General features: G+C 47.1%; 1 protein-coding gene across 5 annotated transcripts in view; it reads left to right on the forward strand.

Annotated features, from left to right (window-relative positions):
- HDAC7 (histone deacetylase 7) overlaps window positions 1-27421 on the forward strand; it is a 1864336-nt gene that overhangs the window by 1255521 nt on the left and 581394 nt on the right. For all 5 annotated transcript variants that reach the window (XM_069653189.1, XM_069653190.1, XM_069653188.1 and 2 more), the window contains one exon: window positions 17614-17673. In XM_069653189.1, coding sequence (XP_069509290.1) covers window positions 17614-17673 — 60 coding nt within the window. The remainder of the gene's footprint in view (window positions 1-17613; window positions 17674-27421) is intronic.

The raw sequence follows: 27421 nt of genomic DNA on the forward strand, positions 1-27421 counted from the left end.
AAGGGACCCACGTCTGGGCATACCCTCTCTCACAAGGAGAAACAAACTGACCACAAAAGTGATGGGTGGAAGGTTTCAAATGAATCTAAACCACTGGAAATTGCTCTGGGCAACCTTCCACACCACCATTTTTTAGCCCGTCTGCGCCATTGCAAAAGGGGACTAGCCATGTGCAAATCAGTCAGCAGCTGCCGCCACCGAAGGTAGCAGCCCAGCCCGAACTGCTAGGCCAGGTCCCCTCTGCACAGAAAACCAAGTAACCCCAGACATGTTTCGGCCTTGTTGGACCTCCTCAGTGAGATGCAGCCTGGTTCCCTGTGGCGCAGCGAGCGAGGGACCCACGTCTGGGCATACCCTCTCTCACAAGGAAAAACAAACTGACCACAAAAGTGATGGGTGGAAGGTTTCGAATGAATCTAAACCACTGGCAATTGCTCTGGGCAACCTTCCACACCACCGTTTTTTATCCCGTCTGCGCCATTGCAAAAGGGGACTAGCCATGTGCAAATCAGTCAGCAGCTGCCGCCACCGAAGGTAGCAGCCCAGCCCGAACTGCTAGGCCAGGTCCCCTCTGCACAGAAAACCAAGCAACCCCAGACATGTTTCGGCCTTGTTGGACCTCTTCAGTGAGGTGCAGCCTGGTTCCCTGTGGCGCAGCGAGCAAGGGACCCACATCTGGGCATATCCTCTCTCACAAGGAGAAACAAACTGACCACAAAAGTGATGGGTGGAAGGTTTCGAATGAATCTAAACCACTGGCAATTGCTCTGGGCAACCTTCTACACCACCGTTTTTAGCCCGTCTGCGCCATTGCAAAAGGGGACTAGCCATGTGCAAATCAGTCAGCAGCTGCCGCCACCGAAGGCAGCAGCCCAGCCCGAACAGCTAGGCCAGGTCCCCTCTGCACAGAAAACCAAGCAACCCCAGACATGTTTCGGCCTTGTTGGACCTCCTCAGTGAGGTGCAGCCTGGTTCCCTGTGGCGCAGCGAGCAAGGGACCCACGTCTGGGCATACCCTCTCTCACAAGGAGAAACAAACTGACCACAAAAGTGATGGGTGGAAGGTTTCGAATGAATCTAAACCACTGGAAATTGCTCTGGGCAACCTTCCACACCACCGTTTTTTAGCCCGTCTGCGCCATTGCAAAAGGGGACTAGCCATGTGCAAATCAGTCAGCAGCTGCCGCCACCGAAGGTAGCAGCCCAGCCCGAACTGCTAGGCCAGGTCCCCTCTGCACAGAAAACCAAGTAACCCCAGACATGTTTTGGCCTTGTTGGACCTCCTCAGTGAGGTGCAGCCTGGTTCGCTGTGGCGCAGCGAGCAAGGGACCCACGTCTGGGCATACCCTCTCTCACAAGGAGAAACAAACTGACCACAAAAGTGATCGATGGAAGGTTTCGAATGAATCTAAACCACTGGCAATTGCTCTGGGCAACCTTCCACACCACCGTTTTTTAGCCCGTCTGCGCCATTGCAAAAGGGGACTAGCCATGTGCAAATCAGTCAGCAGCTGCCGCCACCGAATGTAGCAGCCCAGCCCGAACTGCTAGGCCAGGTCCCCTCTGCACAGAAAACCAAGCATCCCCAGACATGTTTCGGCCTTGTTGGACCTCCTCAGTGAGGTGCAGCCTGGTTCCCTGTGGCGCAGCGAGCAAGGGACCCACATCTGGGCATACCCTCTCTCACAAGGAGAAACAAACTGACCACAAAAGTGATGGGTGGAAGGTTTCGAATGAATCTAAACCACTGGATGGATGAATGGAGGGCTACGCCACCTGATCCCCAACAGCAGGCTCCTGTAACCCCATAGACACATAAATCTGGTCCATCACCAGCTGCACCTCATCACAGTCCAAGTATTTCAGCATCGTCATCCGAAAGGAGCACCCAGGTGTGTCTGATGAGGAGGAAGAAGAACTAGAAGAGTTGGGACCAGGGCTAGGCACAGAAACCCCAGGAGCAGCATGGAAATCCAGGAATTCAGCAAACAGAGCCTTAAAGTCTGTGCGAGAAACCTCAGAAGTAGGGGCAGACACCCTCCATCTTTTAGGAATTTGCGAGGAAGAAGAAGAAGCAGGCATGGTATGTTTTCTCTTTTCAGCGTGCTTCCCCATATTTGCACAAGCCCAAAACACAGCAACACACTGCAGGGACTAGTGAGGAAAAAGCAGCAGCAAAAAAGCCTGGGAAACCACCAGCGATGTCCCTATTGCCACAGCAACAGAGGCGGAGGAGAAGTACCCACAAGCCCCGCCCAGGGGAGGAGAAGGCCAAGCAACAAAGCCCAAACCGAGGGATCAGCACCCATTATGGGAGAGACGGGATCCCATGGCCCAATCACAACAGTGGGCCGCAGCAACAAAGAAACACCCAAAACATTCCAACCAGATAGCAGGCCCGGCAGCTCCATGCCACCTGCCCACCCCAGAGGGAAGGCCTGGTGGGCGACCGCAAACCCAGACACCACAACCAGCGGGCTGCTGGCCACAGCACTGAGCCCTCCGCCTGACAATAAATCAAAAAAATCAAAAAGGGGGGGCAGAGGCCCTGCAAACGCCTCCCCCTACCCACATCAGCACTCACCGTAAATGCCGGGCAGGGGATGGGACCCCCCAGCCCGGCACAGCAGACAGGAGAGCAGCGGGCACACTCCAGTTGCACGAGGCCACCAGCAGACACCACCTCCGGGGCTCGCAGCCCCGCAGGAGGCTCGTTCAGAAGCAGTAGCACCTCGCAGGCACCAATCCCTGCCGAGGAGCCGCCGGCACCGGGTGTGTGACACCAGCCGTTGCACCTCAAGAGCCCCATACCGAGAGGATCAGAAGGTTCCGGTTGGAGCAAAAAAACTGCCTTGGATTGGGTGAGTGGGAAGTTATACCTCCTGTGATGAGAGGGGCCAGCTGGTAAAAAAAAGTTCCTGGGAGTAGAACATACTCAAAGGTGAGTACTGGGATGAGGAAGAGGACGTGGAGGTAATGAGAATGTAGGTGATGCAGCCTGCTGACAAAGTGAACAAATCCCAGGATTCCTATTTCACCAAATGATATTTCCCGTGTGAAATCATTTTACTATGTTTGATACGTTGTGGCGGTTCTGTGGGGTCTTGGTCTCTAAAAAAATCACAAACATAACTGAACAATATCTTGCCTATAATGAAAGTAATTTAATAATGTCCATCATATACACTTGAGAAAGTGAAGGTGCGGGAGTGGTTGGCATTGAGTTTATTGTTCTCTAAGTTGGGGCTGCTGCATTGTGGGCTTAGCCCACTGCACCATGGTCAGCAAATTGTAAGCCCCCCCCACCACACCCACCCTCTCCCAAATGTTTCCAGTCCTCCACTGCTAGAAGGTCACAATAAAATGAATACCTCTCATCTTGCCCTATTCACACGGGAAGTGCATGCCCGCGCATGCGCTCATGGTAGAACCGTGATTGTTCACAATGGAATCACTGCACAACCGACAGAAAAGAAAAAAATAAATAAAGTTTTCCAATTCACGGCCAACCTGCAAAAGGGAAAGTGCTATCGATTTTGACAGCAAGCAGCAGCGACGTGCCTATGAGTTTACAATCACCACGATCAGCCCATGGTAGCAGCAAGCGAGAAGGAAGTACTCACAGTGCAGGCCAGGTGACCCACGTGCTCAGCAATCATGGTGGACCAAGCGGCAGGGCACAGTGCAATGCACCATAATACAGGCTGCATTCTATTTTAGCGGAAACCAAGCCTGTTCAGCCTACAAACACAGGCAGACAGAGGACCTAAATGGACCACATGGGTCGAAGATTTCACCGGTTTCATCAAGGCGGCAGGGGAGGAGACGTCGCCGGTGCTGAATGACATCTTCACGAACTTGGCCGGGACAGAGGCAATTGGCATCATCAAGACCATCCCGGCAGAGGACAGAGACACATACAAAGCCCTTAAGGCAGCTTTTGACAAAAAGCTGGATATATAGCCAAATAGAGAGTATGAACGGTACGTGTTTAATCAGTGCCAACAGGGGCCCCACGAGACGGTGGAGGAGTTCATCACAAGACTCCACAGGAAACTGGTTCATTGCCAATTCTCAACCTTCTCAGGTGATGAAGCGATCAGGCTCTGTGTCAATGAGGGTTGCACGTTGTCAATGCTCCGCAAACAGCTCGTGAAGAAGGCTTTGGTGATCGATGAAGTGAGTGAGATGGCGAGAGTGCATGAGAGGGTGAAGATCCAGGCGTCCACAATAGAGACCCCGAAAAAGAAGATGGAGAGGGACGACACAGTGGTAGTTCTCGCCAGCGGTGGGAACACTGAAAGAGGGACACCAGATCACCAGACCCCACCAATGGGACCGCAAAGAGAAGGCTACCCGCAGATGAGATCAGGATAGCCCACAAAGGTTGTGCTATCGATGTGGACAGATCTTTCCCCATGGAGGCCTGTGCCCAGCAATGACCCAGCAGTGCTCCAGGTGTGGCAGAGAAGGACATTTCCAATCAGTCTGCCAAGAGGGGAGACCGTTGCTGCCGACCCACCTAAACTGGCAGCTCCATTTAACTGGAGACAGTCATACAGACCCAACCTGCGGGCCATGCAGTGGAGAGAACCTCAATTTTACCCACAACAACCATGGAGGATGGTGAGAGCAATGGATCAAGGTATGAACTACGGAGACATCCACACGAATGACCTACCAACACAATCAGAATACTACGTGGACACCTATGGTTACCAGGACGACCCGTATGTAAACTCGGATGAATTCTGATATGGACAGGACCCGGAGTTTCCCGATGAGTTTGTCACTCTCATATAAGGGGAACAAGACAGCAGTGAGGCATCCAAAATACTGGTGTTGATGGGCGCAGTCACACACAAATTTCTCATTGACACTGGGGCCACAGTCAACATAATGGGTGAGCAAGAGATCCTCCTATTAGGACACACTCAGGACCTGGCAACTTTCGAGGGAGAGGATTTTTCAATGGGGAGCCAGCATGCCACTCCCGTCAATAGGACAATTCAGAAAGACATTGGGCCTCATTACGACTGTTGCGGTAAGGCAACAACGGCGCTGGTAGTGCTACCGGTGCCGTTGTTGCCATGCCGCAACATTACGTGTTTGGTTGCTGGTGCCGCTCTGCACGCCTGGTCAGACCAGGCGTGCAGAGCGGCACCCGCAAGCAGACCAGGATGGTAGCAACGGTACCGTTATGAACGGTACTGCTGCTACCATCGCCCCCATTCCCATTGAGCCCTATGGGGGCTCAAATGGGAATAGGGACATACCGGCTCTGGGTCCCGCAAAAGGGAAATTACCGGGCCCTCCAAGGTCGGAATGGCCCGGTAATGCCCCTTTCGTGGGACCCGGAGCTGGACCCGAGTTTAGGAGTAGCCTTGCCCTTGTTAAGGGTGATACCTCCAAACTCGTAATGAGGCCCATTCTCTTTCAAGGGAAGGCTGATCAACACCACCAACCATATACTTAGGAGCCCAGTGCAAGGAAAATGCCTTCTCAGTTACCAGACAGTGAAAGTGCGCAGTCTGATTGACATTAAATTTCATGACAACGATGTGGTGGTTTGCAGCGGGGACCAGCATGGAAATGAAGTCATATGCCACCTGACAAGATCACCAGTTGGCAAGGAGATGATCAAGGGTGCATTTCCTGAGCTCTTCAAAGGACTGGGGAAATTTAAAGGCACAGCCATTCGCCTACACATAAATGATGAGATAAAACATGTCCCACAAAATCCGAGGAGGGTAGAATTTCACCTGCAGGAAGCCGTGTCACGGGAACTGCAGCAACAATGACATCATGGAACATGCAATGGGGCCCACACCATGGATCTCGCCCCTAGTGGTAGTACTCAAAGACGGAAAAAGACTGTGACTCTGTGTTCACATGAGGGTGGCAAACACTGCTATTGAGAGGGAGAGACACCTAGGGCTGCAGATAGAGGATATGATCGTCCACGTGAACTGTGCCACAAAAGTTTCCAAACTAGACCTGAATCAGGGGTAACATCAGCTGGGGTTGCAACCTGACTCAAGAGGTATAATGACGTTTGCCACCCATGATGGTCTCTTTCGGTACAAGCGGTTGAAATTTGGTATTTCCTCGGCCATGGAAATCTTCAAGGAGACCATCAAACACCTGCTCCTTCCGGTCAAGACAGCTTTCAACTACTCTGATTATATCCTCGTGTTTGGCACCACTCAAGAAGAACACGATTGGGCTCAACATCCTATGAGACGCAGGACTCACCCTGAATTATGACAAATGCAACATTAGCAGAGACAAGCTGAGGTTCTATGGCCATTTTCTATGGGAAAGGGATGCAGCCTGACCTGTAAAAGGTGTGTGCCATCAATGACTTCCAGGAACCCACCAATGTGGGTTAAGTACGCTCCTTCCTTGGGAGGGCTGGGTACTGCGCTCGATACCTACAGCAGTACGCAATCTCCACCGAGTCATCGAGACGTCTACTGTGGAAAGATGAGCCATTCAGATGGTCATGGGACTGCCAGAGGGTGTTCGCCGTCCTCTCATTATTGGAAATCTGAGGACCAAGATGCCGCCCAGAATAGAACAAGGGGCATCCGCCTCCAGGAGTATGATTATGACATCATGCACCAGCCAGGGGGTGATAGCAACCCTGCCGACTACATGTCAAAACACCCTACGACAGACTCTGAGGGAAGGTGATGCAGAATACTTATGCTATGTCACGGAGCAGGCATTATCACCCACGCTCACCACTGCACACCTAGGCAGGGCAACACAAGCTGACCCATCCACCAGATGGGCCATGGAACTAACTGCTGCAAACAGATGGAGAGACTACAGAAGAATGGTGCATCAGAGAGAAGGTGTGAGCAGGCATGAGCTGGAGCACATGGCGAAAGTTAGCACAGAACTGTCATTGTCCGAATAGGGGATACTTTTGATAGTATACTGCATCGTCATTCCATTATCCCTCCGGAGGGGGTTGGTGCAGCGGCCACATGAAGGGCACTGGGCGGTAGAAGCTACTAAGAAACTACTCCGACATTCGGCATGGTTCCCACTCATGGATACCATGGATGAGGATGTAGTGAGGAGCTGCCTTCCATGTCAATGTGCAACAAGAAGCGACCCACCACTCCCCATGCAACCGACATGCATCCCGAGATGGTGTGGCAAGGTGTTGCGATGGACTTCTACGGGCCACTTGAGACGGAGGACTGCCTCTTGGTGATAGTCGGTGAGTTCTCCAGGTTCCCCATCGTCAAGCACACACTGTCCACGTCATTTGCCTAGGTCGTCGGAGTCATAGACAAAATGTTCAGTGAGTGGGGTATTCCCATCTCCTTCAAAAAGGATAATGGACTGCTGTTCAGCGGCTAGGACTTCCACAGGTTGTCGAGGCACATGGGGTGCACTCACCAGAGGATAACACTGCTATAGCCACAAGCCAACGGAAAGGCTCAGCGATTCAAGTCATTGATAAAAAAGGACCATCCAGAAGGCAACCATTGAAGGCATGCCGATCCAGCAGACCCTATGCCACATGCTATGCAATTACAGGAACACACCACACTCAGTGACAGGGGTACCACCCGGAGACGTGATGAGAGCCTACCACACCAAGACACGCCTCCCACAGGGGGTCCAGAGACCTCAGAGAGAGCCAAAAGACAGAGAAATCATAGAGGACGAGGTGAGAGTCAGGGATGCAATGCCAAAGGAAGCGGCGAAAGAAAGGCCAGACTGGACATGAAATGCAAAGGTAAAGGAGTTTAAAGAAGGGGAGAAGGTACAGGTGAAGTAGTGATACAGAGGAAAACAGATGCAAGATACGCCTCTCACAGTGACTGACGTAAAAGGGACCATGGTGACGGCTGCCAACACCCAAAGGGCCGTTAAGAGGAATGCATCATTCTCCAAGCACTTCAGGCTGGGTGTAGATCCTGGAAGAAAAGACCAGAGGACACCAGAGGAGAAAGTGAGAAAGAGCGAGAATGAAGTGGGGGTGCCAGCGGAAAGGGGAGAAGACGATGCCACAGCAGGGCGACCCAAGAAAACCATCACAAGGCCCTGAAGACTCATTGAAGAAGTGTGACATGGATGTAAGGAACTATGTGAGGGGAGGTGTTGAGAGTGAAGCTGCTCAGACACGAAAGGGTTAAGGGAGTGGGTTGGACCAGGAGGAAGAGCAGGAGCCTCGGGATGGAGGTGGCGACAGTTTAGATTAAAGTTAGAGTTCTGAATAAATGTGTCCTGTGATCCTTGTGTGAATGATCGCCAACAGACGTGTAGTCGAATAAAAAATGGAAAAATCAAAAGTACAAATTCCAGAATGAAAATGATAAAACCAGGAGTGGATGACATATTCACGCATTAAATGCGTGAATATGTTAGCGCTGTGAAATGGGACACTGGTCCATCCTCTCTCGATCGAGGACAGGGCCTGCTCTCTAAAAATGGGCGGACGCCATCAACTCGCTTGTACCCTCGACTGGTGTTCTGTATTTTAATCTTTGGTTTGTTCAACATAATGAAGCACTTCGCTAAACAATACTTTGAGAAGCAAAGGGCGTTGCTAAGGGCTCAAGTTGACGTGCCTTTGGGGCATGCAGTGGAGTTTATGAACATGTACATACAGCTGGTTCCATTTAAAGTTGAAATGTCACTTTAAATGAGAGAGAATCCATTCAGCTGGCTGACCACACCCCCAATAGCTCTCTGTTCCAGGAAGTAATTAATCTGTTCAGTGCCTGTGCCGTCAGTGCGGTGGTCCAAATGCACAAACGTAAAAGAACGCCGTAAAGCTGGGTTTTCCCTTCTGACCCAGTGTTAAAGGTCACTGGGTAGTTCTGCAGTTTTAGCAACGTGTTTCTCTATTACCGAATCCCCTGGAGTTTTTAAACTGTTTTCTTTCTTCTGAAAATGCAGTGTCCCCTCTACAGCTAATGATATAAAAAGCTCTCAAGCTTCTTGATCTGCACCGTTAGTTTTGAGGAACACCATCCTTTCTTTGTGGTTTCTAAACATTTCTGGTAAGACTGGACAGTCATAGAATAATAATGCTGCACAAATGAAAGCCACATGTCTTCTTGTACTGGAGTCATTCAGTGTCTCAATGGGAATCCACGGCAAGGCACAGACTTGCATTCTTTTAGCAGCAAGATAGGTTATCAAAACTACTCCTCCCAGAATTCCTCATACATTGTGACCCCAGCCCCTCCACTACAGTGCTTCGTCAATACTCCTTTCTTTACTCCGCTATCATCTTCCTGTGGTCCCCCGACCGCCTCTTTTGTTGCTGCTCCCACAAAGGAGTTTTAAAAACATTTTCTTTATTATACAACTGTGCTTACTTGCAAACAATGCTCTTAGAATTCCCATATGTAGCCTGTGACTGCTTGCGCATAAGAGGGGGAGCTGGGGTGTCCTAGAGTTGGCAGCACAGGGAAGGATCTTGAGTCTCCATCAGAGAGTTAAGAAAGCACCACGCAAGGCGCAGAAATCAATTTCTGCAGCTTAAATGCTAACTTGGAGTTGGCAAAGCTACTTCCTCATCCATGCCATCACTTTGTGGGGAGTTTAGAAAGTCTGGCAGATCAGATGCTGTCACAAAGGGATTGTCTCAGAACTCTATCATACACAATGTTTGATGGTGCAGGAAAGAGGTGATGAGATGTTCCCGTACATACATCAAGCTTGCACAACAAAGGAAAACCATGGCACAGCACTGAGAAAATATGCACTGATGTTCTTATCCATTGCAGACACCAAGGACTGAAACAGTGCTCGGCCATCTTTCATGGGTTTTCCTCAAGTGCCATGCAGATAGACAGGCCAGAATGAAGTCCATCAATGGGCTATGAAAAGGCAAACAAGCAGCGCTCCGACCTGGCTGCTTACAGAACACTGCTGGAACATAACCACATTTGATTCCACCCGGGGTTAGGTTCCTTTCATTGATATGCAAGACCCCTTCGTAGGATGCCAATATACCGCCTTAGACCAATCCGGACCTGGACCACCTTCTGAAATAATTTGGGGAAAGTTCAATGGTTCCTCCTGAAAAATGTGGCAGTTTTCCAAATCCTTCTTAAACCCTAAGTTAGACTTTGTGACCAGGAGGCATATGAAGGCCAAATACCATAGACCAGGAGAAGTCAACATTTCACCCTCCAGCTGTTTCAGTTTACAACTCCCATGTTCCCTCAGCACTGCCTATGCAGGTGGGAGCTGAGTAGAGTTGTAGACCACAACATGTGGATGGCAACAAGTTGGCTAACCCCTGCCCTATACCTTCCTTACACGGTAAAGACCACCTCATACAACACTGACTTCTAAGCTGTTTTTCCGTTCTGGGACAGAAATTACGAATGGATTCAGAAGGGAATGGACCTCCTGACACTATAGGGTTTTGAACATGACTGCAGTAGCAGAGGCAGCTTTTGGTGCTGGGGGGCGAATAATAGGGCATCAGCTGGAGGCTGGGGGACTCGCTAGGCACCAAGGAGGATTCTTGGGTGTGGCTACCACCCAGCCTCCGCCACTGCATTACTGGCCTCGCTGACTAAGATGTTGGAGATAGTGGAAGAAGCCAAAACAAGCGAGGAACCCTGAGATTGTGAACTCATCAGTGGAAGAGGCCTCAGTGCTTAATGTTTGGTAGGGACACACATGCCTCTCCCATCCCTGACAGAAGGATGGACATATTGGTAGAGTTCCAGGCAGGCTAGGAGAATTCCAGGCAGAGAATTGTTATTTGGGGACGAAATAGTTAGGATTTTGGCAAATGTCTATCTGCACGCACGTCTTCATATAGTTCAGAAACATCGCTCCATCAAGCCTGCATCAGGGCAGGTCATGGAGTTTTTGCCCAGTGCTCAATCTAAAAGAACTCAATTTCTGATCAAACGTCTTTTTGAAACGGAGACAACTACTGTGCTTGCAAGACATTTTAAGGTCAGGAGTCTGGTTAGTAAACTTTGACATCAAAGATGCTTTTCCAAGTTTTTCTGTGCATATGATGATTGTTAGACTTTCTTCATTACCTTCCGGTCTGTCTTCTGCCCCATGATGATCAGCAAAACTCCTTGGCCCAGTTTCCTTGGGAGCCACAGGGATAAGAATGTCGGACGATATTCTGAATAACGGGGAGCAGGGCAGTTTGTCCTGTGAACCTATAGAGAGAGTGAAACAGAGATGGATATCATCATGTGTCGAATGACTAAACATAGTATAACATATATTCTGTATGCTGTCTTTTGTGCGTCAGGCTTACATTTTTTGGGGCCTGCATACAGCAAACAATTTTAATGTAATTTTAGAAACTTTAATATTTTAATAAATTATGTAAATGTCTTCTAAAACAAATGTTTTTTTTTTAATTTCTTAAAATATATCATAATAGGATTCATATTTCTGTGCGTTGTAGTAACATTTTGCAGTTTTAAAATAGGTGTTACTATTTAAAAATGATATGAATCCTTTGAAATCATTTGCGGTTTGTAGATGGAAGCCCAACACACAAAAGGTTGCATACAGATGCACCGTGTGCTATATGTGAGATTCCATATTCTTGGTCTGGTGACCTATGAAGAAGGCACCCGGAACATGCAGGAGGTAAGTAAATATGGTGGGATGGAGTGGGTGCCGGGGCCAGCAGAGCAGAGGTTGGCTGTGTCGGGTGGGGGCACCCCATCGAAAAGGAGGGGACGGGACCAGGAGCAAAAGACTGACCTGAGGGGGCGAGAGGTGGCAGCCTTCAAGGCATGGATTCTGCAGAGTTGGTCTTTAGATGCCAGCATTCAGACCCTGATCCATTGAAATATATTATATGTTTTATACTTGTAGACATTATAATGATCTCGTGATATTTTACTGAGCTTGTGATTGAATTTTCATTTTTTTATTATTCCCATTTTTTTCAAATAGTTTGAACGCATCTAAAAATGAAAAATCTATTTTTAATTAATTGTTCTACATATTATGGTAATCTACTGGTAATTTCTACTCATGATATATTAACTTGCTTTTTAGCACTTCGAATCTCCCAAAGGTTTTTGAGGTTTGAGGATATATATGATATCATGGAGGCTCAAAGTGATTTGAGGGCATTGTAAATGGCCCATGGTACAAACAAATTCGAGATTCATGCTGGGCAGATTTTGGGAAGTTCACACCTACTTAATTATAATTCTACAACACAATCCTGTGGAGGTCATTTGAGATTTGATAGTAGAAAACTCGCTATCACAGAATCTTGGGTTTCTCATAAATTTGGGAGGAATTAGAGATCAGGACCTGTCAGAAGATGCATTTCTTTGTGCCCTTAATCAGATGTATGAATGTGACCCACCTGCTGTTTCACTTATAAATAAGGGCCATCATAAAGAGTTGAGCTTTGCCCTGAACTCCCAGGCTCTGTTTTCAAGGCTTCTTGCTAAGGTCCTAGAACTCCTCCCTGCCTTCAGTCAAGTCATTTTCTAGACCCTCCGCTATGCAGGGCTCGACAAAGGCGCAAAAAGCAGCCGCCATCAGATTTGTTCTCACTTTCAGAAATTAAAAGTCAAGGATTATATTGCTTCCTCTCCTATATGGAATCCTGGAATGACCGAGCTATTATCTCATATCTGTCTGAGATCTGTTCTTACATCCCAACTCAAACCTTCCAGGTTGGGGGGGCAATACAGTTCTTCTCCAGCTCACGGTGGGTGCTCCTAACAGGATCCTCAGTTGCATATAAACTCTAGGGATTCTTGCAGGATCCTTTGCCACTCAGTGCAATACGAAAGGTCTCCAGTGTGTCATTTGTCTTTAAATGGAACATTTGTCAGCGATCAGGCACACAACAAGTTAGGAATGAGTACATTGAAGGTCCTGTAAGGTTTGACAAGAAACCTTTGGGATTCCTGCTTTCAATGTGTTTCCAAAGTTCCTTCCTTGTACAAAATGTGGCGGTTGACGGGTACTCTCGATACTGGGAAAATCCCACTGACCAATGGGTCCTTTCGGAATGTTTTTCACCTACTTCAGATATCATGGGGTCTGGTTCAGATAGTTCTCTTTGCATCAAGGGTCATGCACAAATGCAGAGATTATTCAGATGGAAGTCAAATCCTAAGCCAGAGGCCACTGACACATTTCTCCATATATTGGGTCCAATGGGGCATTATACATTCCCACTTTCGTAATTTCAAGGACACTTATAAATGCTCAGTAGAAGGTGGTGCTGTTAGTCGTGACTTTTTGGCCAGCACCTGCATGGCATCCTCCGGTGGTGGATTTCCCAGTAGATGTTCTCTTCTTTTTGCAAGTTTGTGCCAATATCCTGTGAACCTAGGCAGAGTACCCACTATTAGTGCTAGCCATCAAACAATAGCTGATGCTGTGGCTGATTCTGTGGCCAGATGGGTATGAAGTGGCCTTTCAGAGGCAGCTTCCCGTCTCATCTACATCTAGCTCTGCCAGGTCCTTTGCCTATAGTTAGCAGTTCAGGACTTGCACTTGTGATCAGGGTAGTTTGAATCCCTTACATGCAAACATAGTTTAGGCAGTGAACCTTCTCACATGTTTAGCTTCCAAAATTGCACACCACACTGATAACCTATACAGATCTAGCTTTTCTATGGATCATCGTTTGGTAGATGGCTTACGGCTGGGGGGCATCCACTGGTATGATGTTTAGGCAAAGGTATTCATCTTAGAATTCCCCCCTGTCCAAGGGTATCTGGTAATATTTTCCCAATATATATGTTTGCCATACATAATGTCGCCAGAGCAAAGGTCGTGGCAACATTTGTATGATGACCAGATATATGGGGTCAAGGAGAGGCAGGGGCTGCAGGGGTCCCCCCCCGCTCCCCTTGAATAAAAAAGGTTGCAGAGTGTTGCAGGGGTGTCCCCGCATGTTTAATGTAATAATGTCACGATATTTTTGCCAGGTGACATTTTTGCAGGGACATTATTACATGGAAACGTCCAAAGTATGTTCCGATGTGGGATATAGCAAGGGGTTACGATTCTAGCCCTTTCCAAGATTGCCATGTCTTATTTACCTTTACAGTCACTATCAGACAAGTTAATTATGTTGTGTTAGGAGGGTTCCAGGTATAAGGTGCCTGGATTTAAAAGCTTGATGATATTCCCCTATTGGTGTTTGCTTTTATGAGTTGCACTGTTCCATGACGGGACTCTAACCAATAGAGTTCCTGTCTTTTCTTCATGTTCCCAAGCTTTGAGAGAAAATGTCTGCAACAAAGTGAATCTGACACAGCTGTACTGACGGCATTCTATTTGTATGTGGGCAATGTTGTCGCCTAATACCATCCCCTCCTTTAGTCGGAAAGTTATATGGGTTTTGGTTCACTGTAGGAGAGAAGTGTCCTAATTGGCGACTGTGACATGTTGGCGTACAGAAGGGTCTCAGACTTTGGGTCTTTTCACAGAAATCTCTTTATTAAGCAAGCGTTTGACAAAAAAGGGTTTGAGGAATAAAGCAAAGTGTTCAAACACAAAAGGTTTAGAAGTTTTTCCCTGTGTGAATAAGACCAACCTAAGGTGCACTTCATCTATGGAGTCAAAAAGGTGCCCAAAGTACTAAAATCCCTAAAGTGAATTTGCCTATCACAACTAATCCTCAACTTAATATAAACGTTTCCTGAATCAAATGTTCCCAAAATAGTGGGTTGTCAGAATGGCTAAATCAAAGGGTGAATTTAGGAGAATAACCTAGTCATTCCCTTAAGTGGAAAAGTGATTGGGAAGGGAAGAATATTCAACTTAAAGTCCTTCCCTAAAATAAAAGTCCATCAATTCAGTCCAATTCAGAGAGGACTTCTCCCAGACCTCCTCGGGTAGACAAACGGGGCCGCTTATTTGAAAACGCAAACTGGAACCTCTAGTTGCCTACCAGGTGCAGGAGCCCGTAGGCAAGGGATCAGATGGGTACTGTGCTTTGGTTCCTTATGGTTCCTTATTCCTTTGGTCAAGTCATCCCTCTCACAATCTCTCGCTCTCTCTGTTATTTTGTATGTTGCCCCATCCTCCAGTTGTGCTTCTGGGTTTCTCACCTCTTATTTAGTGGCTCTTTCCTCTTTCTCTTTACTTTGCCCCTCTTCTCTTCAGGGGACTTGGCTTTTGCCCCTCTTCTCTGCATGGAACTTGTCTTTTGCCCCTCCTCTCTTCAGGGGTCTTGGCTTTTGCCCCTCTTCTCTGCAGGTGACTTGCTTTTGTCCTGGTCTCTCTACCATGGTCTTATCAAAGGGTTTGCCCCAGTCCTCTACAGGGGACTTTGCTTTTGCCCCACCACTCTGGAAGGGACTTGCTTCTGTCCTGGCCACTCAACAAGGGTCTTATCAAAGGGTTTGCCCCTATCCTATTCAGGAGACTTGCTTCTGTCCTGGTCCTATGGAAGGGTTGCCTTAGCCTCTTCCCATGCTTCTGAGGCAACATTTATGGCTAAGGTGGGGATGCAGGTGTACTCTCCTTCTTCCTCCTGGTTCAGTCAGTTTCCAACAGGCTCTTCGGGCAGCTTCCAGGCAGGAAGTGCTGCAGGGTAGTCCAGGCTGCTTCACCCAGGCAGCCACTCCTCCTCCTTCAGGATACAGCTCCTCTTCACGCAGCAGCATCTGGAGATAAGTACAGGATACCTGTCCCTGACTGTGGCAAGTTCAGAGTGAGCAGGTTCTGCTTTTCTTGCCAAACTCCTCCTCATCCTGTTGACTGCTGATTGGTGGAAAGCCCTGCTTAGTCAAAAATAGTCAACAAGCATTTGCAAGGCAAAATGTTTGGGGTTTTATCTGTGCACAAGGTTTGCTCCAATTGATTGATTTCAACATTAAACATGTTACATCTTCTTAATTTCTTTTTTACAAATCCTACTAATAAAATTAATTAACTGTTAATAAAGGTATTTATGGTTTCTTAACAAAATAAAATAACACGTGACTAAAACTATTTACTATTTCACATAAACGCAAAAGAATGCAATCACCTTCTCCTTCTTTTTATGGTAGGTAACTTAGACTTCAAACACAATTTTTCACTTTAATAATGCTTGTTTTTTACCAGTCAAACAATTGCAGTCCTCCGCAGCAATTAATTAATCTTTTATAATGCACTTAATACCGGAGGCCAGTCTCTACGAACCTGTGTTGCACTGCTTCTATTGCTTCCAAGACAAACACAGAAAAAGTGGAGACTCCGTCGCCATGGTGGTAGCTACTGTGAGATTTTTAAAATTGTGTAAGCTTTGTTTATGATGTATATTTAACAGATTTGTTAATGTTAATGTTAATGTTAAAGGATATTTGTACCGCACACTATCACCACCGGAATGGTCCACTGGCGCTCTGGTGGCTCTGAAAAAAACGACAGGGTGAGTTAGTGGGAGTAAGCTGGAAAAGTGCAAGAGAGCAGTGATGTGCTGCTGGCAGCCTCAACACGGAATTCCGTTGGTTGGGCTTGGGGTGTTTTCTGGTCGGTAGTCGTCATGTGCTGTTGTGCGAGTCTGTGTGTGGTTTGTTTTGTTGTTGCAGTGTAGTGAAGTTTGTGCAGATTGTTGTGTTATAGGTTTGTGGTTGCGTTTGGTTAGGGTTTGAGAGGTATATGCAGAGGGGTGAAATTGTTAGTGGATTCGTTAATTGTGCAAAGTCTAACTAACACAAATCTATCTAGGTGTGGCACATGCTGACATTTTAACCAGTCTAGGCGAGACGCTAGCTAATATGAGAGGATATGTACTGTGATTTGTATGTGTTAGGTATTTTTTTATTAAGACTTGAGTTTTTAAGGAAATATGATGAATTATGATATTTTGTAAAAAGGTTTATTCTTTTAAACCAAATACAAAAAAGAATTGAGTGTTAAAACATTAACATTTAGCACAGTCAATTTAGTATATGAGTCCTATTGAAGATAGTTTTGTTACAGTTTTTTAAAAGACCTGAGCCAGCAGAGTAACCTAATGAACCCCAAGCTAACTACTTTAGTTAATGGTTGTGTGCAGGGATGATGTATCTCTTATCATCAGGTTGCTAGATACGCGGAGCAGCTTAATAGAAACGAGTAGCCCTTTAACTTTCAGAAGCCTACTTCTGCAGGCACGAATCGCTGTTCTAAGTCCCCTTGTTGCAACGACGATGTGGACAACGCAGCTACACAAAAGTCTGCTAGCTCATTTACTATGCCACTATTTTTATGTAAAGAAAAAGGGTCCTTCACCTGCCTTCTAGATTCAACACACTGAGGTGTGAATTCTAAGCATCCTTTGAAATGCATCTCCTTTGTCCTCTTGAATACATAATGCCGGAGAAAAATTTAAAGAACAACTTAATGAAAAGGACATAGTGAAGATATGTATTTAATAATAATGTCAAGGTTAGATTATTCTTAAATGTGGAAAACTTGAGCAGAGCATTAGTCACCAGCATTTTAATGATCTGAACACCATTCATGACACATAAAAGACATGTGTGCTATTGAACCCATATGTGTTTCCATTTGCAGGGCAAACACTGGGTAAAAAAAAAAAGAAATCTTTTAGTTTTAGTCTGAATGTTATGGGTGAAAAACCACACACTATATTCGTAGATGTAATTAGTTATTTTATTCCCGCTGTAGGTGATGCCCTAACCAAATTGGATAAATCGACAGGACAACCACTGCAGAGCATAACACCAGGTAAGCTCCAGCTACATTTTGCTTGCCTCATTTTATAAATCGTTTACTGAGGTATGAGCACACAACTTATTTCGTATACAACATGAACTGGGGATATTCTGAAATACCAATGCTATAAATTGACTGCGAAGTTCTAGTGAAGATAAAGCAAGGGGTGGAGATTACACCTCGGGGAGAAATTTAGATGTGTCTTTTCTGTTAAGGAAACATTGATAATAATGTTGTTGACTACATATATATCGTTGTTCACAACATAAACAATCATATTCTGCGAACAAAGACGCAGACAGCGAGTAATGACCGAACTGTCTAATGTTTATGCAATAAAGAAAATATGTGATCTATTGGTTTGTCCTGTTGGTTCATGCTGAATTTCAAGGATTTTGATACCTCTTATATGATTGTTTTATATTATTCATTTGCATATGTACAATTAAAAGTAGAGGACGTGTTTCGTTTGGGTTCAAATGTGTTTTTTTCTAAAATATATTTGTACGAAGCACAAACATGTTTTTTAATAAAATGATATATGGGAATCATTGTCAAACAATTTCAGAGACTAATCTGACCTGAGCGATTAATTTAGTTGTGTTAACGACACAAACATGACTATAAAAGATAACAGTGTCCAGTCAAATGGTCGACAGACAAATGGTCAACACAATTTGGTCAACAGGTCAAATGGTCGAATTTCTTTTATTTATATATATATATTTTTTAGGTTTCGTTTAGGGAAAAAGGGGGTTTTTAGCAAAAAAAAGGGGGTTGGGGGGACCCCCCCCACCCAAAAAAAAAAAATTGAAAAAACAAAACAAAAAAATATTCGACCATTTGACCTGTCGACCTTTTGGTGTCGACCATTTGTCCTGTCGACCATTTATTTTCGACCAAATGACCTAGAACCCAGATCACTCAATACTCTCAATAGGGAACATATTGCAGAGAGGTCTTATGAAAGAATCAATAATTTAATGGATGCAGTGATTTATTATATCATCTTAGTGCTGTGTGCAAGGTGAGGGCAACATATATTGGTATTCCAAACCATACCATAAGAATTTCATTTAGATGTTGTATCGCGAGCAAAAAGCCCATTCAATTGAAGCCACGCCCCCCCCACTACTAACGCCTGGATCTACAAGCCCGCCGGGTGAAGCCCGCGGGGAAAGGGCGCGGGGTGTTTGCGTCCCGCAGGGGGACTTTTGCTTGGCCCAGGAGGGCCTTCGTACATTGGCCACGCCCCCCCCACTACTAACGCCTGGATCTACAAGCCCGCCGGGTGAAGCCCGCGGGGAAAGGGCGCGGGGTGTTTGCGTCCCGCAGGGGGACTTTTGCTTGGCCCAGGAGGGCCTTCGTACATTGGCCACGCCCCCCCCACTACTAACGCCTGGATCTACAAGCCCGCCGGGTGAAGCCCGCGGGGAAAGGGCGCGGGGTGTTTGCGTCCCGCAGGGGGACTTTTGCTTGGCCCAGGAGGGCCTTCGTACATTGGCCACGCCCCCCCCACTACTAACGCCTGGATCTACAAGCCCGCCGGGTGAAGCCCGTGGGGAAAGGGCGCGGGGTGTTTGCGTCCCGCAGGGGGACTTTTGCTTGGCCCAGGAGGGCCTTCGTACATTGGCCACGCCCCCCCCACTACTAACGCCTGGATCTACAAGCCCGCCGGGTGAAGCCCGCGGGGAAAGGGCGCGGGGTGTTTGCGTCCCGCAGGGGTGTTCGCGGAACGCCGAGGGGGAGCGTTGCACTCCTGGTTTGCCCGCAGAGATGTCACTTCAACACTGATTAGAGGGAGGTTGGAGTTTGAAGCCGCTGCTCACCGTATGGAAGCTGTTGCCGTCTGCTGTTTGTCAAGGAGGTAATCTAGGTGACATTATTTTGCCCTATTCCTGAGTCTATTCTCTGGGTCCTTATGCCGGACCACCATGCTCATGCCACCGGGGGGATCCCAGCCCCTGTACCCCCTATGTTTTTTGGACCTGAGCTTGGCCCGGGTCCCCCTCCCGGCGCCAAGAGGAAAATCAGACTGCTAAAGAGGAATCGGACAGCGGGTCCCTTAGCTGCCTTGACAACACATTGTGCACCAGGAACCACCCATGAGGCCACAGCACCCGCAAATCTTGGGGATACCCACTTTCTGCTCAATGAGATCCGTCATCTCCTGGATAGTCCAGGGGTAGAGCCCTTCCCCTTACCGGCACAGAGTCTGGTTGCCTCACCCTCTGGGCTCCGGCTGGACTCTCCCATTTCATCTGTTTTGGCTGCGGGGGACAGACTGTCACTACCGGCCCAAACTGCCCAAAGGGGCATATCCTCCTCAAGCTCCCACAATAGTTCGTGGAGCGATATACTATCATCTACAAGTTTAGAGGGTAGCTCCCCCCTTGGTGTGTCCCCTTCTCGGTCGGTCAAGGACATTATCCAAAACAATACATCTGCTGGGAGTAACCATGAGCCCAAATTGACCTCTGACCTATCTACAGAGGAAGCGCCCTTGCATAGAGGGTGTGGGTGTACCCAAGTATTGGCGGAACTGGCCATCATCAAGGATCTGTTATACGCTTTGCTAGAGGCTCAAAGGAAAGGAGTTGGAACTGTTCAAGTGGAGGAGCCCATGATCAACACCCCAGCTGACGAAGGGCACATGTGCCCACCCCTGGAAAGTTCCTCAGACTGTTTACCTGCAGAGGTCCCTCTGGTTTTGTCCACCCCCAACGGGACTGCCGTTGACCCAATACAGGCACAGGCCTCTGCCCTCATGGTCTCCGACTGTACCGAACCCAAAGCCCAGAGTCCATGGAAGTCGGGGGATCAACCTAAGTTGCTGGAATCAGGAAACCCCAATCATACAACAGTCTTTCTTCAGGGGGTGCCCAAACTGGCACCAGATAAGCGAGAGCCAAGGGACGCTTTACTTAACAAATGCCTATTCTGGCTAAATACTACTGGAGGCTGCCCGTTTGTACGTAGAGAGGCTCTGGCGGGGTGTAGCAGAATTACCAGCATGGGCAAAAACTCTCTGGACAGCATCAAATTGACTTTTTGGGACCATAGTCTAGCACACAGGGTTTGGGAAGGTGGTGGTCGGGCTGGCAAGTCATCGAAGAGTGGGATTTCAATCAGTATGCCCCCTTTCCTCAACCCTGTCACCCCTGTCAGATCTGCCATAGTAAAGCCTGGGGTCTTTCCTAGTAACAGCCTCCTTTCAGGTGCTAATTTGACTGCCTTAGGCCCAAGGCGCCATGGGTGTTGGAGGAGGCATGGGGTTGGTGGGACTTGATTTTGGGCCTAAGATCTGTTTATGGTTCCCACTGGTGGGGGTGGATTGCTCGCACTGCCCTGTAGTCTTCTCTGTGGTTGATTTTATATAATTCTGTATAAGAACCGTATTCTTATCCTTAGAAATGTTTTTGTAGGATGTACTTTGATGGTCATTTTTTTTGGCCGAATAAAGTTGTTTGACTTGACTTGGAATGTGATTTTCTTTTCCTCCATTTTCTTTTTGGTTTTTAAATAAAGTAGCACACAATCTGTTCTCAAGATAGATTTATAACTAGCCTTAATAAAAAGCTTGCTCAATAAAAAAAAATATGGCTACATGGATATGCAAGGAATGAGGGAATGGATTCTAAAGATGATTTGTGGGTATAGTTCTGCAAATAACTGATATGGGTCTACTTAGCAATACGCAACTTCATATACCCTCTATGTATAAAAATGATCTAACATATCTTTTAAAAAATATTATGATCCCTCGCTCCCTTTGTTGCATTGCATGTGAAATATTATTTTATGAAATTTCATTACACCTATGTAGGGTAGATCTGTTCATCATTGTTTCTACAAGGTTGTATAAGCTTGTTGATGCACTGTTTGTATTTGCCAAGTGGAACTTAATTCATCTTGTTGGAATCTATGTAGCATAGCTTCATGGAGTCTTGGTGGCATCAGTGTTGGGTAGATTAATACATTCTTGTTGTTATTATTGCAACTTAGCTTCATAAAGTATCATTGGTATCAGTGTACAATGGTAGTTAGGCAAGAACGGTCCATGGACTGTTGATCTACCTGAAGTATAAAGTCTAAGATATTGCATGTAACCATGCACGATAATTTCATCAACTAGTTTTGCTGTCTGTGTGGCATAGCTTTGGGTACTGTTGGTATCAGTGCATGATAGCTGCATGAAATATTATTGATATACGTGTTGGATAGTTACATAAAGAATTGTCATCAGTATGTATACACTATTGATAATTGCTGTGTGTAATAGCTTCATGGAGTATTGTTGTTGACTTTGTAGGATAGATTCATTGAGTAATGTTGGTGTCCAGTAGGAGACTTTAATAGAGGACATTTGATCTCTATGTACTTATTATTAATACATTTATAGGAGAGAACTTCTGATACAATATATGTGTAGGATATCATCAGAGAGTATTAATGTTCTCAATATAGGACAGATTCTAAATTAATTCCTGGTATCTATGCAGACTGTTGAATTGCAAAAATGATTGACTGACAAGGAATTTTCCTGCGTTAATGCCTTGTAATCATATAAAGTTGTTTTGCCTTAAAATGTATAAAGGCTTTGGTTGAAACTGGAACATCAGTCTAGTAGGTTTTTATGATTATTAGCACCCAGGAAGAAGGTGCTTGCCAATTAGGAGGATGCGAGAATTGATCCCCAATGTCCCCCACTCTGCCACAGGCCTAGTCCCACGCATCCCTGCTCTCTCCATCGCCATCTGTGGCCTGACCATGGTGCTAGCAAAGGGACTTACTCCCTTTACTATTTCCCACGGAGGCCAATCTTGTTTTGTAAAGAAATTTGGACACACACAGATTGGGGCAATGACACTGCCTCCGGTCTTGCCAGACAATTGACAAACAAGTGGGGCAGATCCTGCAGTGGGACTCCACTTCTACTCCCATCCGGGGCCAGTAGAAATATGCAGAGAGCCTTTGCTTTGCCTTCTTATTTGTATTTGTATTTTGTATTTTATTTATTTGTAGCGCACACCAGGCCCGTGGGCATCAGAGTACAAGGTTACAAAGTGACATCATATACAGGATATAAAGGGACGGCGTAAATTTACATAGGTACAAAAGTTGTATATATAAAATATATTATAATAAACATAATTACAGAAAGTGGTGGAATATGCAATCAATCGTAGACTTACAGTGAAAGCATAAAAATATACATCATATACAGCAGAGTGAAGGCTAGGTCACTCTGAGCGTAGTGTCAGGACAAGACAGTAGTGAGTAGGTTGGAAAGTAGTGGAGCATAGTCAGACACAAAGTGTTGCCAAGTCAGTCGCTTAAGCAGTTTCTTGGTACCAAGATGACCAGCTAAGGGCACCTCATGGCCCACTGCAATGGGAAGGGTCTGTAAACCTGGGGTACCACCAACCTGTTGAGGGCACCATGTTCAGGCTTAGTGGGCTCACTAAAAAGGAGCTCACCCTCCCAGTAAATCCAGAAAGACCTAGGCAATTCTCCTTGTGCCTGGGCCAGGGCCTGTTTCCTCAAACCCTCGAGAGATTGGCACTCTCTCTGACCCTTAAAGAAGTCTCCCCTAGAGGGTCCCCCTTCAGCCAGCAGGCATTGAAGGTTGGGGTGGTCCACTGGGTTGAGCACCTCTCCCGCAGGGGGGGTCTTCTAGTTCTTCTCCCTCAGGAGTTGAGTCTGGGTTTACCACTGGACCCAGCCCGTCCAGAGCATGAATCCCAGTGGTGGCCTTCTTACTCTTCCTTCTTCTTGCCTTGGGTCACCACTTTGGCTTGGGTACCTGACTGGCAGTCAGACCCGGTGGTACCTGTGACCTAGTGACTGCAGCAGCATTCAGGGGGAGACCATCAGAGATCAACCCCAACTCCACAATATTAATTGCCTAACAATATGTTAGCAGGTACATTGTCCTGAACCAGGACAGGAAGCTTTGCTGTCTTGTCTCCAATCATGATTGTGACTAGGGCTACTGGAGATAATTTGGGAGGCCCACCAGCTAACCTGGTGGTTCTCAGAGGAGCACCTACATAGTCCTCTGGCTTGAGCAGGGTCCTGTCCACCACTGTCATGTTTGCCCCAGTGTTTCTGAATGCAGTGGAAGGCTGGCCATTCAGGAGGACACTTCTTCAAAACCAACGGGTGTTCTGTGGGATTGTAGCCAGTACTTCTGCATACTGGTCCCAGGCCCCAAGTGACACTAGGGAAATCTCTACAGGCGCACCGAATGTGATTCCTGTAGAGGAGGAGAGGACAGTGGCCTCCACCTCAGGCATGGGTTAAGGGTAGGTCAGGTTGACAGCCTGGACTCCAAGTGCCTTACCTTTACACTTGGGGTCACCCTTTTTGTGGTCCAGAGCCCCACAGTCCCAACAAGTACCCGGAATGTGGGGTATGATACTGGAGGCACTGGGAGCCTGCTTTGCAGCAGGAGGACCACTACTCTTACTCCCAACCACGTAGGACATATCCCCACTAGATGTTTGGGTCTTAGGAGAGGTAAGTTTTGATTTACCCGACTGTGACTGCCTTTGGGACTCCTCCGAGTTCTGAGAGGCCCCTTATCTTTGTCCTTGTCCTTCCCACTGGGTTCCTTAGGGGACACCCGGTGGGAGACCCACTTTTCAGCCAGTCTGGACAGCTTCTGGTCAGCAACATGCTTATGCAGCTCTGGTGAACAGGCTTCAGAAAAATTCTCAAAAAACAAAAGGTGTGACAATTCAAAAAAAGTTTTCACCTTGTATCCATCAATCCACCCCATCATGTTCATATGTGCAGCACTCACCCAGTCAATCCAAGACAAATTCTCTCTTTTCTTCCCTGAACCTATTAAGGTATTGGGTAGGTGTCTTGCCAAACTTGGTAATCAAAGCAGTTTTCATGCACTCATACTGACACCTTTCTTCCACACTCAGTTTCAGAATACAGTCATAACCAGTCTGAGGCACTCTGCTTACAAACACTTAGCCCAACCTCTTTTATCAACATCATGGATTCCACAAGCCATTTCAAACACTTCAATCCATTGGAAGATATCGGAACCCTCCACATACACACCAACCCAATCTTTCATAATCTTGGTGGCAGGGGACCTGACACTCTCAAATGGTTTGCCTGAAGTCTCCACTTTAGCTCTCTCCAGCTGAATGTTCTGATGCTCAGTGTCCCTATCCTTGAGTATCACTTGTTGCGCCAACTCCTCTTTCTTCAACTCAGCTTCTGTTCCCAACTTTTTATATTGAAAGGCTAACTGTTCCCATTGTAGCTCCAATTTTAAAAGTTCAATCTTCAGGGCTTCCCCCTGAAGAGCAGTCCTGGGTTCCGAAATAGAGACAGCAGGAGTGGTGGCACTTCCCAGAAACAGATTCAGTAACAACCCCAGGGGCAGGGGCCTCGATGGTTGCATCCCCCCCTTCATCAAGAGCTTCACAGTCATTCTGGTAGTCCAGCAGGGCAGCTATCAGCTCAGCCCTAGGCTTACCCTCAAAGTCTAACTCCCTGGCTTCACCATCACTCTGGAGAGACTCTAAGCTCATCCTAGTCAATTTACCATTTGCAATAGATCCCATCGCTTGTAATGTAGTTATCTAGTGTGGATATTTTGTAAGTGACAAGGTTACACACTGATTCTTAAAACCACAAGCATCCCACAGCTGCCACCAGTGTAAAGACTGGAGGGGGGTATCTGTACTCCTGCTCTCTATATGGCAGAGTAGAAGCACAGAGCACCCCAGCCATGGTTCTCTATTTGGTAATGTTGGATGAGCAATCAAGGCTTAAGCTCTCAAGAGGTGGTGCAGGCTGCTTCCTAAGTACAGAGTAGTCCCCAAGCACCCACAAAGGAATGTCCACACACTATGTTAGTGAAAACACAGTTCTTTATGTAAATAAGGCTTTGATTATGTACACATACAATAGCACACTTTGTGCTCAGGCTATTCTAAATATATATAGTCTCTATGTGGTACCACGATTACTTTTTAGATTCCATTAAAATGCATCAACTGTAGACAGTTTCAAATGACATACAAATCAATTAATAATGTGTATCAACAATAGACATAGGAGGAAAAAAAGTAGTTAAACAATTGGCAGAATACTGGCCCCCTACCACTAGGCACACTTCTGTATGAGGATCCCCCCACCTGGGGAACCTTTGAAATAAATATATAACAAAAGCCCAGTCCATATATTGCTTATAAGAGTCTTATTTCCTTCTATAAAAGTTCTACAACCCCAATGTACCTGGTTTAGCAGAGTTCGACGTTGGGTCATCGACAGATCCTTCTTGAGTGGACTCCCTTTAAGGCAGGAGCCATGGATCATCGAGATCCCTCGAAGAAAAGGTGAACATAGGCTTCGAGACAGAAGCTTCGGTCCTGGCGGTGCTCGTCGACAATCGGTCGTGGACGTCCTGCAAAGATGAGGCGTGCGGTGCACCTCGGTGATGTTAGTTCGTTGCCACAAAGAGACAATGAAGAACTTTGGCCCAGCAAGGGCATCCGGTCGTCGGCGTCTTTGTGGTCCTCAGGTGGCAGGAAACCCACCAGCAGATTCTCCTCGGTTCGCCGGCGGCCTTGACTTTCTCCGGCGGGACAAAGCAGCCGTCGGTGATGAGCGAGGGAGTCCTTGTTTCAATGTGTGCTTAGGCAATGGAGAGTTGCTGCTCCAGTTGTCGTGGCACGGTGTCAAGCTATCCCCGCTTCTAGGCAACACAGCTTTGTTCGGGTCTCCAGAGGTTACGGCGATCCTGTGAACCCTGGTCAATGACGGTGGATGGATGTCCTGGTGCTTCTCTTCAGTTTCCTCAGCGGTCCCCGTTTCCGGTCGACAGTCTTTCGAAGGCAGATTTACAGGGAGCCTTGGTGAAGGTTAGCTGGTGCACAATGGTCCCTCGTAGCTCAGGAAGAGGTCTCCTACCCTGGTCCTCTCTTGGATCAGTTTCTTAAAGGCACAGCAGCTTTCAAATTGTGTCAAAGGGAACAGCGGTTCACCTTCTTCTTCCGGCTGAGCTTCGAGAGTAAGCATCAAGTTTCGACTTCAGCTTCTGAACAATTTCCATCAGTGAGAGGTCCCCAGATATACTGTTTGGTCTTTCATTCAGTCTGCTGGGTCACACTCAGGGAACCAATCATTCAGAAGGTCATTCATGCAGGCAGGCAGCCAATCAGGCTCACAGTGCATTCAGGCCATTCTCCTCCCCCCAGACACTCACAACAATGAATGTGTATTGGGACAAGCACCCAGCCCTTCAGCACGCCACACTGCATTCATACCAGTTTCGGGCAAGGCTGTCTCAGTCTTTGTGTCACATACCAGAAACCACACACATAACATGAAGTGCATATTGGTCACACACTCCATTCACCCAGGTCCCACCCCAAGGGCGTACCCACAACATATTCACTGGGAAGGCTCAAGCCAGTCTGGCATGGACTTCCCCACAATAGCATATATGGAACTGCCACCAAACAGCCAGTCCAGACATGGGAAGGGACAGAGTCCGGGCTTCCCAGGACTTTGGGAAAACAAGGTAACAGGCAATAGAAAGCAAGAGGCTACAGGGGCCATCTTGTCTCCTATCAAGAATCAACTGATTCCAATGGCAGGGCATGATGGGTATCCCAAAATGGAGGATTCTCAGAGCACCTGTCAAATTTAGCATGGAGATGCCACCAGCCCATACCCTGCTCTGTGGGCCACACAAAGGCGCCCAAAAACATACACTTGGGGTGTA

The sequence above is a fragment of the Ambystoma mexicanum genome, chromosome 3q, assembly GCF_040938575.1.
Source record: "Ambystoma mexicanum isolate Mex_15411 chromosome 3q, UKY_AmexF1_1, whole genome shotgun sequence".
In the NCBI taxonomy this organism is placed as follows: domain Eukaryota; kingdom Metazoa; phylum Chordata; class Amphibia; order Caudata; family Ambystomatidae; genus Ambystoma; species Ambystoma mexicanum.